The sequence below is a fragment of the Mya arenaria genome, chromosome 8, assembly GCF_026914265.1.
Source record: "Mya arenaria isolate MELC-2E11 chromosome 8, ASM2691426v1".
NCBI classification, from domain to species: Eukaryota; Metazoa; Mollusca; class Bivalvia; order Myida; family Myidae; genus Mya; species Mya arenaria.
The window spans coordinates 39,133,618-39,148,218 of NC_069129.1; the positions used below are offsets into that span (position 1 = coordinate 39,133,618).

At 34.0% G+C, this 14,601-nt stretch overlaps 1 protein-coding gene across 1 annotated transcript; it reads right to left on the reverse strand.

The window, feature by feature from the left end:
• Positions 1–2,315: 2,315 nt before the first annotated feature.
• LOC128243407 (39S ribosomal protein L38, mitochondrial-like) lies at positions 2,316–13,616 on the reverse strand. Its single transcript, XM_052961182.1, has 9 exons — positions 13,454–13,616; positions 7,885–8,040; positions 7,398–7,536; positions 6,564–6,639; positions 5,452–5,570; positions 4,801–4,959; positions 4,285–4,421; positions 3,955–4,042; positions 2,316–3,051 (listed from the first exon to the last, which is right to left on the reverse strand). The coding sequence occupies exons 1-9, from the start codon at positions 13,605–13,607 to the stop codon at positions 2,844–2,846; spliced, it is 1,236 nt and encodes a 411-aa protein (XP_052817142.1). The 5' UTR covers positions 13,608–13,616; the 3' UTR covers positions 2,316–2,843.
• Between the last annotated feature and the right edge of the window lie 985 nt (positions 13,617–14,601).

Below are 14,601 nucleotides of genomic sequence, written 5' to 3' on the forward strand. Positions count from 1 at the left end.
TTAATCAATCGATGAACGCAGCATCTTCGGATCTCAATTCATCCCATAACAATATACATGAAAAATATTGATCTTGTTATTGTTTGTATTGTGTCAGCCGGTCCCCTTAACTATAAATCAACATTTTAAAGTGTTATGTTATTATATGTATTAACGTATTGTTGCCAAAAGTGTTTCAATTTTACGTTTAAAAGTGATTTCAAGTGGTTGACCTTTTTCCGCGTTATTGTGACGTCATTTAAAAAAAATGTTTCCGGTTATTTCAGGTCGTTCTATTTACAGAATGGGTAAGAAAGGATTACTGAAGGTTATCCTAAATGAAATGAAGTAATTTTTTAACGTTTCTTAAATGAAATAATAAACTATTGGTGTAAATATAAGGAATGAATTGCGGGGTTGATGTCATTATCGGGGATATGAACGCAATTGGGCTGGTCAAGTATGCGTGGAGTCCTTCGGACTCCACACACTTAGACCAGCCTAATTGCGTTCATAGCCCGATAATGACATCACCCCCGCAATTCATTCCTTAAAAAGAGACAAATGTTGATGCAAGGCATCAAAGACGCGGCTGAATGAGTTTAATTGAATATTTATATATATTCGCATTATTTGAAAACATTCGGTATAAACACAGAAATACCCAAACTATGACGGTTTTATCACATGACACCGTACATTATTGATGCAGACAGTATGTTTTTTACAACTTTCTCAATCACAGTAACTGGCCATCTCTGGGATGCGTAACCATGGAAACGACTATTTTGATCTAGACTGGTAACTAGAATCATTACCATTAAAAAAATCTAGTGATGTAGGGTCAATTCGTCCAATTTATCATTTCTGTCTGGTCTTTTTCGGCCAACATTTTTATACATTGTGTAAATTATGCTTTGTGCTTTCATTTTATGAACCGAGTCAATTAATTTCAGGTTTGGCACTTATATTTGTTTGTTTTAATCATCTGGATAAAGCTTGGAACTTCCATTTTATATCACTCAAATTAAGTCAATTTTCATGTTTTTGCACCTATTTTTTTTTTAAATACATAAACTATTATTCACAATATGCCCACATATTCTACCATGCTTTTTAACCAGCAAGTGTATATAAATCATTTTCATAGGAAGTGAATATTTCTAATATAGAGAACTTGTATGACCAGCGTCCAGCCAAAAAAAAGCACAGTGAATAACTTTTTTACACGCATCAACACTGTTCTTGACCATAAATTTTAAGTGAAGATGAATGAAAATTGTTATTTAAAATTCATATAGGCATTTCATCATTGTAAATTGCAAAAATATGTCCCTATAGATGTGGCCTTCGGGCTGCATCTTACAAGGGAGGTTCCTTTGTGACCTAAATATCACAGTCGCCTTCCATAACATACATATGTGACTTTTTTCCCCAATTTTCACAAATTATTTATTGAAGATTTTTATACAACTTATTTGTCTCTTCAAGGGAGGCAATTAGGAAACAAAATGACATTTACAGTTATAATTGTACAGTAGTACCAATCTTTCAATTTCATTCACTTCTTTGATTTTTTTTTTATACATACTTGTAACATACAATGGAGGTAATTTAGTAAAACTAGACAACAAGAGTTACAATTCATTTACAGCAAACATGATCACAGCGCTACTATTGATGCACTACTACTTTTGTTTGTTCTCATAAAAAGTAAATGCATATTCTAAAAGCCTTTTTCTCAAGGGAGGCAATTTTGGATAGTGGGCTACAGAGTTATGGTTCATGAGATCTACACAAATTACAGTTATCTATTCCCTTTTCCATTTTTTTCTAATCAAGGGATGCACTTTTATAACAATGGGTCAAGGTAATTGTCCTACACCTTAATTCACTTTTCCCTAATTATACTAATGCTTCAAGTTTCGATCAATGCCTTTTTTGGAACCTTTTTGCCAGATTTGCTGAATGTTGATATGTTAACAAAGGGAAATATAGAATTCAAGCAAGCCCAGAAAGCATTTCGAGAGCAGAACTTGTAGGCTTGTGCTAATTTTTACAACTGCATAAATCTGACAATATTAAAATCGATGTTCCTCAAAACTGATCATCAAAGAGCGTGTTGGTAATGTGAACAAATTTATTATGTTTAATAGTTATTAAGAAAACTAAAAATATGTTGAGTGTGAGACAAGCATGATTACTACATGGGCACATGGCACCAACATTTATTTAGCAGGGCCCTAGTAAAAGGGAGCCAAGAATCTTCATACTTCCCACGAAGGTAAGCACAATAAACTCTATGCTCAGTAGATTTGGGGTAAAAAAGGTGGACCAATCGTTCTGGTATTTATTTTTTAATTGAATGAATATCTACTGAACACAATGACCGGGCTTAGTGCAAAATGACTGTAACTCAATATAGAAACAGATGGCATTACAACAGTCTTGCACTAAGCCACTGGTGAATAGGAAATATAAATTTCATCAGCTGGCAGTATAGACCAGAACAAGACTGCAGCGGCATGTTGCTTTCGCCGTAGGAACTATTGTTACAGCTTGTTGATCATTGAGGTCCATGTATATTACTTTGCTTTGCAGAGCTCTTCTTAATTAAATCCAGGGTCCATATCAACTTATGTCTCAAATCTAAGTTTGAGACTCAGCCACAGAAAAGTGAATTTTTAAATATTACGAAATACATGCATCTTTAATATATTTGTTTACAAAAGATGTGTAAAATACCATCATATAATATATGCAATACTTTTTGCGTGAAAAGTCTTCCTAATTTCTGCAAGATATTTCAAAATCAAAATCAACATGGTTTTAATGGAACACTTTTAACATTTTTTTATCTTCTTTTAATCGTCTAATGCTTTCCAATATGATTTTCTCAAACGTTTTTCATGTTCCTGTATAAGTAACCATGTTGCCATTTTCCCTTTAGGTTTGAAGATGAGCGGATATCTTGGTCGAGGTGACCTAGGCTTGAATGGATGGCCAGTTTTCAACTTTTCCTTCAAAACCTGCTCGCCTATTTCTTTCTTTTCTCTGTATGTATCCATGTATCTGAAAAAATTGGAATATGTAGCTGATCAAAGGTTTACCATTACCATGCAAACCAAAACTGTATGGCGGGAATGCCAGCATGTGGTGTTTACTTTATTGGCCACATTTTACCAGAGAGTTCTGACATTTGAACATCATAGATACTTGCTGCTCCAGCAGTGCAAGTTAAGGTATCCAATGTACAATCACTTTTTTTGGTTGCCTGGTGACCTCATATTATTTTGGTGTCATTTGAAAGGGCTTTATGGGTAAGAAAGAATATTTAAAAATTATACCAAAAGCAACATTACATACTAACAAGCCTTTTTAGCTTTGAAAATAGGCCATTTCAAACGACAAACATAAGTTTGGTTTATAATAGAAGCAGCCAGTAAAATAAATAAGTGGCAATTCCAAAATCAGTTGTAGTAAATAGGTCAAACAGAACACTTATATGTGGCCTAAATTGTTTGATGAAATAACACTAAATAAGATCTTTCATACATCATTTTTCATGAACAGACAAATCATCATCAGGCAATGAGTTCATTAATGATCATTACCCTCGTTCCAAATCAATTCCCATAGGATCCACATGTAAATCTGCATCTTAACCTAAGCTTATTTTGATGCAGGGTCTGTATTCATAAAACATATTACAAAGTGATTTCCTAACAATTCAATACTATTTTTATAGTCAAATTAAGTAAGTGCAATTTTATTTTTTTACTTGAAATGTGCGTATTTCAAAAGAAATCAATGAAAATAGTGAGATTTTAAAATTGGGAAAATTATTATAAATAATAAATTACTAATTATAAGATGTTTTATGACAAGACAAGAAAGAACAATGGTTTAATGCGATATAGGCCTCTGGCCTTAAACCCAAATGAATACTGCATTGAATTATTAGCATGATTTTACTTGTTAAAGGACTCCCACTCAGGCCAGATCTTCTGTTTGGGAATGTACTCAGATGGTGGGAGGAATTCGAATCTTGGCTCTTCCATGTCTGCAAACACATACACAAGTTACTTATTAAATTGTACATGTTCTTTGCTTTCAGAATTTTAAATACTATTGTCCTAGAAAGTTGCGATGGTAAACTATCAATGAAATAATTTTTACTAATTATGTTGACACACAATTTTGCTTTTATAGGAGAGTGAGAGTGGTCTAGGCATCTGCTTTTCACACAGGAACACATTCTATTCGCTAATTTATAAATTATTATTTCATCAATTGAGACAATACCTAGCACTTTATGGAAGGTATCCCTGACACTTCTGTCCCATTCAGCCTGGTAAAAACACAGGCCCACCGGGGTGATGCTGGACATGTGGTTAATATAAAACTGCTGTGTGTTAAATGTCCTCTCATTCAGGTTTGGACTGAAAATGAAAATATAATGGATATATAAATAAAACATTTCATAGGAAATTATATAATACACGTCTCTGACACAGGTATCATATCCCATGCAGGCTTGCTAAAACACTTGCCTCGTTTATTTTCAGTGAAAAAAAGGGGCATAATTCAACAATCATTAAACTAAGAGTTGTAAGCTTTTCTGTACGCGACTGTGTTTTCTCTGGCAACATGGTACCAATCTGGTTCCAATTTTCATTTAAACATCCTGAACGTTTTTTGATGATACATGGCAAGGCCCACAATGTTTTTTTTCAAGTATTGGCCTTCATTACCAACAATGATATAAAACTTTTTCTTTCACTAAACCCAGACAAGCTGAAAGCTTTCAACTTAAGTTACCTATCAGTTGTCTCAGGTTTAATTGACAGATCGAGTCTGGCATCGTGCTGGTAGAGTAAGAAAACGTATCTGTGTGTGCCTGTCCCATGCACGGGAAACACGGGCATGTATTTGTACAACACATCACCCTGGTCAACTGCATTGCCCGGAATGTTCGTGCTGGAAAAAAGTAGTCCATGTTTGACTTTGTTTAGTTTACTAGTTTACAATAATATCTCAACAATGCATCATCCTGGCCCACCGCACAGCTTAGGATTTTTATGCTGGAATATGTAGGACATATTTATCACTTGAATGCTTAGTTTCCAAGTATACTACATGTATTTGCCTGTCTTATGCAGGGAAAACACAGGCATCTGTATCGGTACAATACATCTCCATAAATAGTATCACAAGATCATTTCTTAGGAATAGGATATAAGAAAGATTGCAGAGCGTCTGAACAGTTTGTAATGTTGTAAGGTCTCCGACCAATGCATGCAAGGACAATACAATGAGTTAAATGGCACTCAAATGTTTGGCATCAGACAAGACATTTATTTTGTGACTCAGGATTCTAGACGATAAACAATTCTGGGGATTAATACATAATAAAACCAGTAAGTCAGGTAAGACAACTTGAACATTTACAGGGTAAGCAAGCATTCTTACACCATCCAGTGGAGATATTCCTGGTTATTCTCCTCAAGATGGCTGTCAGGGGCAACCAAACACAGCGTGTAAAACTTTCCCTCCTTGCTCTTGTAGAACACCTCCGGGCACGAGCGAACCTAGAGAAAACATTATTTGTATTATACTGATGATGAGTTAATTAATTTTATTTAAGTAGCTAGGAGCTCAAGGTGGGTTCATGACATTGATTAACAAATGTACCATTAACACTAGATAAAACAAGGGGCAGTGCGTTTTAGTTGGATTTTCATTTTGACATTTTTGGCATTTTTTTAATGTATAGTTACTAGTATTTAAATTTTGGTAAAAAAAGACCCATATTCATAATTTTTCAAGACAACATGCAAATATTGAATTTAAGACGGGGATTCCCCCCCTCCCCCTCAAATTTGATATAGTGACCTAATTTTTGACCTGAGTGACCCATATTCATAATTGTTTGAGACAACATGCCGACAATTATTCTGACCAAGTTTCATAACAATTGGCTAAGTGACCTAGTTTTTGACCAGAAGTGATCCATATTCATCACTTATCAAGACAACATGCTGATAAGTATTCTGACCAATTTTCATAACAATTGGATAAAAACTGTTGAATTAATGATGGATTTTACCCTTAAGATTTGACTTAGAAACCTAGTTTTTGACCTGAGGTGACCAATATTCATATTTGTTAAAAAAAACATGATGAATTTTCACCCCTAAGATTCGACATAGTGACATATTTTTTTACCTGTGGTGATCCATCTTCATATTTGTTCAAGACAGCATACATTCAACTACTCTGACCAACTTTCATAACAATAGAATAAATTTAAAAACTATTGAAATTATGACATTGAATAAAAGCTTTAACGCAGAATTGTTCACGGCATCCTCCAGCCAGCTTGGTTTTCCCCATTCTAAAGCTCGACTGGTCTTCCCCATTCTAAAGCCGTAATTTTTGTTGAAACATCTGGCTAAATATCATGTGTTTCAAAGGTCAGTAAAGAACACCAAAATATTTATTCAATTAAAAACATAATACTTTTGCTTTGATATAACCAGTTAAAACTAAAAATGATCAAACATAACAAATATAATGTTTACTTCTGCAGGTGCCATGAGGTTGCCATAGTAAACTGGTTGTATCATCTCAGAGTCCTCAAGATCTGTGTAGCCAACCCTGTCATGGTTTAACAGTGCCATATTAGAATTGAATACCTTGATTATTAAAAAACTTTTTTAATTGCTTAAATCAAGTTATATATATTTAATATTTGGACATTTATTCTTTTCAGTTTTTTTTGATGAAATCAGATGAAGTTTAATATACAGTTTGCAAATGAACTAAGCAAAGTGTTATTGTCAAACAGTTGTAAAAAACTTTTTTAATTGCTTAAATCAAGTTATATATATATAAGTCACTTTCACAATGTTATTTTGCAAATGAAGAGACAGTCAATTTGTACCACTCCAAAAGTGGAAACTGGTTTAGAACATAAAGTCTTTAGCACTTCAAAGAGATTCATTTGAAAGCAAGCCATCCTTGTAAGAATCATTTAAACGTTGGATGATGCAAACCAATGCAAACTGTACATGCACGGATGCTTTGCAAGGATATGAGCCCACCTCTTTGGTAGTTTATTCATGGTGTAAGTCAAAGTATTTGCTCTGATGACTGCAGGCATTGTCATTTGATGTGGGAAGTCGACCAAATTCACTTTGGGTGGACTTGAAGCAACCCTCATTCTATGCAATTAATACTTGAGATGCAAAGTTCATTGGCAAACAGTACCGGTAGTAATAAACTGGTCTAAAATATTTTTTAGAGCTGAAAATTAAACCTTCATGCTAAAAATATGGATCAATGTTTGCAAGTAAGAAATGTGCCAAAAATTAAAAAAACACCCGATAAGAAAGATTCAACATGTTATCATTTACTTCAGATGAACAGATGGATAGAAGAATGAGTCTCCAAACAGGTCTCTATAGATGCCATGATGCTCAGCCAGTCGGTGAATATGTTTCTGTCCAGCCCCCTCAAACGTCTGGTTTATAATCTCATTCATTGGAGTAACCACTATAAGGAAAAAAACAATGATAAGGGCTTTCCCTTTGATGTTTCAGCTTGGGGTCAAGTTATCCAAATAAGGGTTCAAAGAGATGTGCAGTAATTTCAAAATGTGTAGCTAGAAAATTGCGTCAGGGACTCGCAATTATACGTAATTCTACAACAGAGCGATGGCTATGGCTTGTTTGCCATACATTTGAATTGTAATATCAAAACATACAAACAACTTTGAAAATATTGCTATTACATCAAATGATACAATCTAAAATCACATTTAAATTATAGCAGTTTCTTTGATCTTGTGTGTTTTATAATTAAACACTTCCAAAATAATCCTAATTATCATAATCAACTTACATTCCCTCTGTCTGGCTTTCTTTTCTAATTCATCATTATCCCTCTCCAATTTCATTTTCCTTAAATCCGCACGAGATAGATTTAATGAGCTCTCCTTAAAAGGTAATCCGATATTTACTGGCGGTTCTGATGGTCCAAAATGTTTCTGAGTCAACTCTGAAAGTAGATTTGTTGGCAAATTAATAAATTCATTGTTTCAAGGTTTTCAAACATTGAATGGTCTGTGTCAAATAGGATTGGGTAGCACAAAAAGATCAGGAATTAGATGCAAAATTGCATTGATCACATGTTTTGACAAACAAATGACCAACAACGCAGCTAAGTACATGTGCATATATAGTACGGTAAATAATTCACACATGCCAGTTACCAGATTTATGTTATATACTGAATAAGTTTCTCAATAGTTAATCCCACAGGCAGCAGTTACATTCACAGGACACACACTATGACCACGCCCCCTCCCACACCTTAAATTAAATCAAAGCGCTGAAAGCGCTGCAAGACTGTCGGTGATGTAACTGAAGCAAGCAAACACTACCGCAAAGTTCTTTCAAATAAAATGTGATCAAATGATTTCATACAAATGATGAACACTCTTTAAGGTAGATGAAGAAGGATAAATGTGATTATAATAAGCACAAATACATTGGCCCTACTTAATCATGTATCCAATGGCCTACAAGATTCTTAATTCAAGTTTCCTAAGTCTTAACCGCTTTAAATTAGTTAAATGCATATTCATTATGTTAAAATTGCTTCAATTTATGACGTCGCTTTTAACAGTTTCAGTAAGCAATTACATTCCATCATTTCATTAGGGTCTGTTGAAGCCAATGTCTTTAAAATGCAAATACAATACAAACTATACCCAAGATTCAAGGGACATAATAAAAATATAACTTTAAAATGATGCTCTTTCAAGCCTAAAAATGCCTCCCAGAACTTTTATCAACAGAGTCCACATATCTACAAAATTTGTGCTCGAGTTACTTTCTTTGATATAAAAGTAAAAACAAATCTGCATGGTGCTGTGGCATCATACCATGAAAAAAACTAATATCTTTAAAATTTGTTTTCTAGTTTGTTTTTATTATAAAAGTGTTAATAAATCTGCATGGTGCTGAAGAAAAAAAACTAATGTCTTAAATTTCAAACCTGCAGCATTAATTAGCGCCATGTTGTCAAGAATATCAGGACAATTGAATGAAATATGTATGGACCGAAATGACAGCTGGTTTTTCATTGACAAAAGATGCCTTTGAGGCAGTTTTAAGATTATGCTATTCAAAGTATGAAGGTAGTTGGTACAGTTTTCAATAATATTCAGATGATGGCTGATATTTGCTGATGAACATGTATCCTCATAGCAGCAGGGAATAAGTAAATGACATAGTTTTAATGACCAATATTGGAGTTGTGACCTTGACCTCCAAATCCAAAGGGGTCATCTGCTGGTCACCTCAAACCTAAATTTCAAGTTTGAAGGCCATGGGTGCAGACTCTGTCGAGTTGTCACACAGGCAAGCTTTTTGCGTTCAATGTCTCTGTGACAAATCAATAGGGCTCATCTATAGGACCACTGGTCAGGCCCAACCCCAAAGTCAATTTTTGAAGGGCCATGGGTGCAGGCTTTGTCCAGTCGTTATTAGTACAACCTTTAGGCATTCAAGGTCACTGTGACCTTGACTTTTTACCCAATGACCCCTTAAATCAATAAGATCATCTAATAGTCAGGCTAAGCCTCCATGCTGAGTTTGAGGGCCATAGGTACAGGCATTATCAACGTAACGGCCAACATGTGCAAAGCAATATACTCCTCTTCTTTGAAGGGGGAATAATAAATTGAAATTGATTAAATATTTTTGTTTATTATGTTAATTAACTTACACTACATACAACAAGTACCATTTTGGTATTTTCAAATGCTCATTTGGGCATGTACATGGGTTTTGATCTGACTATGAACATGAAACTACATACATGTAGTGATGTTCCCTCCTATCAATTCTAAATTTAAATAAACATGAGAAAAAAAGCATGTTTTCACTGCACCATGAATAAATATGTCAAACAAAATAAATGTCAAGTTATTCAAGATTAATATAACACTGTTCTTTTAATGATTTCTGTGCATTCCCGGCTGCAGGTTTTCCCCATTTTCCCACACAGTTATTTCATATTAGCCTTGCAAGGTCTGATCTTGATTTGGGTCTTCATTGCTGGACACTACGGTATCTCTTTATCTCCACAGAAAACACACTGGTGCAAGTTTCACTGCAACAGCTGCAAAAAAAGTTATATTATATTCTAACTGAACTCTGCATCAATATTCAATTATTTTTTATTGGCTTCAGGAAATGTCTTTGTTTTAAAGGGTTCATATAAATAAATGCATTTTTTTCAATTTAATGCATTATCATGCTGGACATTGATGCTTAAAACAAAGACGGCATATGATTTGTGTACAGATTAAACATTATTAATTATAAATGTGTTCTTTAATTAATAGACAAGTGGCAACAATTTCCCCAGTTAAAAAGGTTACATTTGTATATCTGCAGATTAATAATTTGCATTTCTATTGCTTTGATCATTTAAGTCAAATGAGTTAGACATGATAATGCATTAAAATAAGAAATATATTTTTGGGCATCAATCTATAGCCTTCAATCTAGAAATAAATTTCTTCTCAACAGATGCTAAATTATAAAAAAATATATAAACCAAGATTTTGATTATGACATACCTGCATAGTTAGTGGTCTCCATAACTGCTCAGAAATGCTCCCTATGACAAACAAATTGCTGGTGTATGGCTGGGGAATAGTGCTGCACCAACCAATAGCGCAATTCTTCCTACAGGTGGACCAGCTCCTCAATATGGTTTCTGTAAATCTAAATTACAAATTTAAGAACAAATATATACATCTGCACATGTAATGTTGTTAAAAAAACACACATTTAGGTGCCACAAAACTATAAGATTTTAGGTGAGAATTGAGCCAAATCAAAACATTTAGTCATTTAAAGCTGCACTTTCACAGATTTACCGTTTTAACAACTTTTGTATTTTTTGTCTTGAAATGACCTATTTTTTGCGTAAATATCTGCAAACCAGTGATATGAGACTACTGACAAAATATTAGATTGCAGACTTCCATTTTTCAGGTCGAAAACTAAGGTTTTATGGCTTAAAGCGTTACTAATGGTTGAAGAAAAATGCATAAAACATTTTGAACTTAAATATAAACATTTTCTGACTAATTTATTGACTTTGTCAGCAATCTTATATGAATGGTTAACATGCATTTTCACATAAATTTGCCCGTTCCAAGACAAAAAATAAATAAAGTAGTAAAAACGTTCGATCTGTGAGAGTGCTGCACTCTCAGTCACAGATTGAAGGTTTTGACAACTTCTTTTACTTTTTGGCTTGGAATAAGCTAATAAAAAGCAGTATGAAAACTGATGATATAAGACTGCTGACAAAAGATAAGATCATGTTTTTTTATATTTACATTTGTAACTATTGGTTTTGTGGTTTAGCATTACTAACGCTTTACTAATAATGAGATTTTTGGCATAGAACATCATCTTTTGACCGTATTAAAATAAGAAAACAGTGTTCCAATATTTACAGTTGTCTTCTTTGACTGAATTAATATAAGAAAGCAGCGATCCACTTTTTTCAGTTCGCATAAAATAATTCATTACAAGACCAAGAAATAAAAAAAAGAGTTGTTAAAACAGACAATCTGTGAGAACGTAGCTTAAACATTTAAAGTTATATGCATTATCAGCCATGTGCAGATCTATTCACATCCTGGCTTCACGACCAGTACATTTATCAGCTTTACTGATTTGAACCAGGCACATTTATATTGGTAGACTAGCATTTTACCATTCTGTGCTGGCCAGGTCAGTCTTGAATGTCGGGATATGTGTGACGTCACACGGGGTGCAAACATTTGGTGTAGCTTACTATTGGTTGTCGGGTGAAATGACTTTGTATGTAAATGCTATACTTTCATTATTTTTCATTATTTTGTTCAATATAACTCACCAAATTGCAAGTACAACTATACTAGCTAAGAGTAACACGCAATGTTTTGTCATAAAAAAGGCAAAAACGCGTTAAATACACATAAGCAAGTACTTGACGCCCCACATTCACGTAAGTAGTTCTGTTGCTACGCAGGTGGTGTGTATTAATATATTCATGTTCAATATGTCGTGTCAGGCTACTAGTCGCGTTTCTGAAATACCGCTCTCTAAAGACTGTCGGCTTGCAGCAGACAGTCTAAAAACAACAACAAGACTTTGCATTGAAAAATAAAGCACTTGCCAAGTCTGGGAAACCACTAGCCCGTATCAAGTTTTACTAGCCCTAACCGAGGTTAGGCTTTCACAGAGAAATATTAACATTGGTGTAGTAATTCACTTGCTTCATGTGACTTGATTCCACCAACTGGACGTTTTTTGTTGCGAAGCCAGGCCAGTGTGATTATTAAACCCTTTTGGTTTATATCACTCCTGAGCTGTAGGTTTTGTTATAATACTATTATAAGTAAAGGTTGACATGTAAAGGCCCTCGTTTGTTAAGGGCTTCTCTAGGTCTGTTGGAGTTAAGTCTTAAAATGTCCATTTTGTTGATGGAAATTATTGAAGTTGTACATTTTTCAGAAACTTTATAATGTTCTGAGATAAAATGCTAATTATTTTGAGACAATAGGTTGAAAAATAAGTTAATTACAAGCTTTACAAAAACACCTTCATCTGTACAAGGGCCTTGACATGTAAACCTAAACTATGTAAAAATAATATATATTAGAATTATTTTTGTGGAAATTTTGGTGGATAATTAATTTCGTGTGATGAATGATTACGTCCAATCATTTTGGGTCATGAACAGTCATTGAAATAAGCCTTTCAGATGAACAAGCCCAAATTCTTATACTGTTGCTTGGGCCTTTTTTATTTGATTCTATGTTTTACGAATACCGCCGCTCAAAAAAACTCATTTTTGAAATAAAAATAAAATTGTGATTTCGTTTTGTTTTTTATTATTTCCGCCGATGAAACTTTATCGTGGCAAATCATTAAAAGCAGAGGACATCGCAATTGTTGTAAAAATATTGGTGTAAACATCTCTGAAAAAGTTTAAGCCAATGAAAAAATTTCATCGGATTTGCAGGCTGGTGCTAAAAACCTGGTATCCAGTCAGACATAGTAATGCGCATTAAGGGAATATTTGGGCATTCCCCTTAGCAAAGAGTTGTCTAAACTAAAATCGTCAAGTTTTGGAGCTGTTTATATAAACTACTCTCAACGAAACTGCCGCCTGTGGTTTATCTGATATGAAAACTTAAAAACCACCTGGACTAAAAAATCCACCCTGCAAAACAGATGCATGCATGCATAATATACATTTTAAATTTAGATTTGTAGTATGCATTAGAATAAGTTTTAATGTGATATCCATATCCTCTATTTCTCACACACATATTATATCCGGATTTAGACAAGTATCCGAAAATGAACACGTTAGAGGTCATCGCAAAACACACCTTTCTTTAGCCGATTCCATGATTGACTTCCTTGCTGTGGTAGAATTTTTCGATTGGTTGCATATGCCGTTCTGATTTGTTGTAAAATTATTTGATCTGACAGAGAAAAACGACTTATTGCGACCGAAATTTTCTTCAACATGGCCGTCGCCATGTTTGGTAAACCCCGTCACATTCAACTGTTCCGAATACTCGATACAGTATTAGCTAGGACCAATAATATTATTCTCCAACATAATAGTAGATGACAAGAAAGACCATTGATGCAAAGCATCAAAGGGCGCCGTTTAATAGTTTATGCATTTGTTATATGTTGAAAAACAAGGAATGTCAAGGCCAACAAGCACATTACAATGCATCGAACCGCATCCATGAAATTCTCAAAATATTTGTAGTATTCTGCTTAACAACATAGGCTAAAGCATTGAAATTGAAGAGTTTCAAGTTGAACATTTTATTAGGGGTGTGGTACATTAATTAATGAACACGACAGAATTAGGGTGCTTGTGCACTGTACTTTTTGTCATTGCCACCTATCCATATACCAAGTTTTATTTCAATACCATGATGAGTATTTCGAAAGCTTATGCGATGGTAATGTGTACGTAGTATGTGCGTCCGTGCGTCTGTAATAATACTGGCTAATCCGTTTATCATGTCTCTAAGAGGGACATGCGCTAATCTCTGACACGCGTTGTATGATGCATTTACACCTTTCATGGTATGACATTATTGTGTATTGTCATAAACCTGTTATGAAGAGTTCATTGACAAAATATAATAAGTATAATAATAATTAATAAACTACTGAAATATTCGGAACGCTATTTTACAAATGAAATATAACTTACAAGATACAAGAATCTTTATTTAAAGTCGTCATGATCGTTAAAACAGAATTGTCATTAGGTAGCCAGCAATATGTATTATTTCAAACTCGTCACATTAAGGTTTGACTTTAAAATGGACGTTCCAAATCTGCCTAAAAGTTTTAAATTTCAAAAGAGAACTTTTGGCACTAAAAAAACTGAACACGGGGCATTCAACTCGCAATGGTTCCAAAGTCACTCGGGGCTTCACTATAAAGAGGTAATTGTCCTAATTAGTTATTTAACATACATTGTGAGACTGTGCAAATATGAATATTT

Coding starts and splice junctions, on each gene's coding strand:
- LOC128243407 (XM_052961182.1), bottom strand. CDS start 13,607: ATGGCGACGGCCATGTTGAAGAAAATTTCGGTCGCAATAAGTCGTTTT. Junction 7,537..7,884: donor GAAAGCCAGACAGAGGGAAT/GTAAGTTGATTA, acceptor TTTTCCTTATAG/TGGTTACTCCAATGAATGAG. Junction 3,052..3,954: donor GAGTGGGAGTCCTTTAACAA/GTAAAATCATGC, acceptor CAATTTTTTCAG/ATACATGGATACATACAGAG.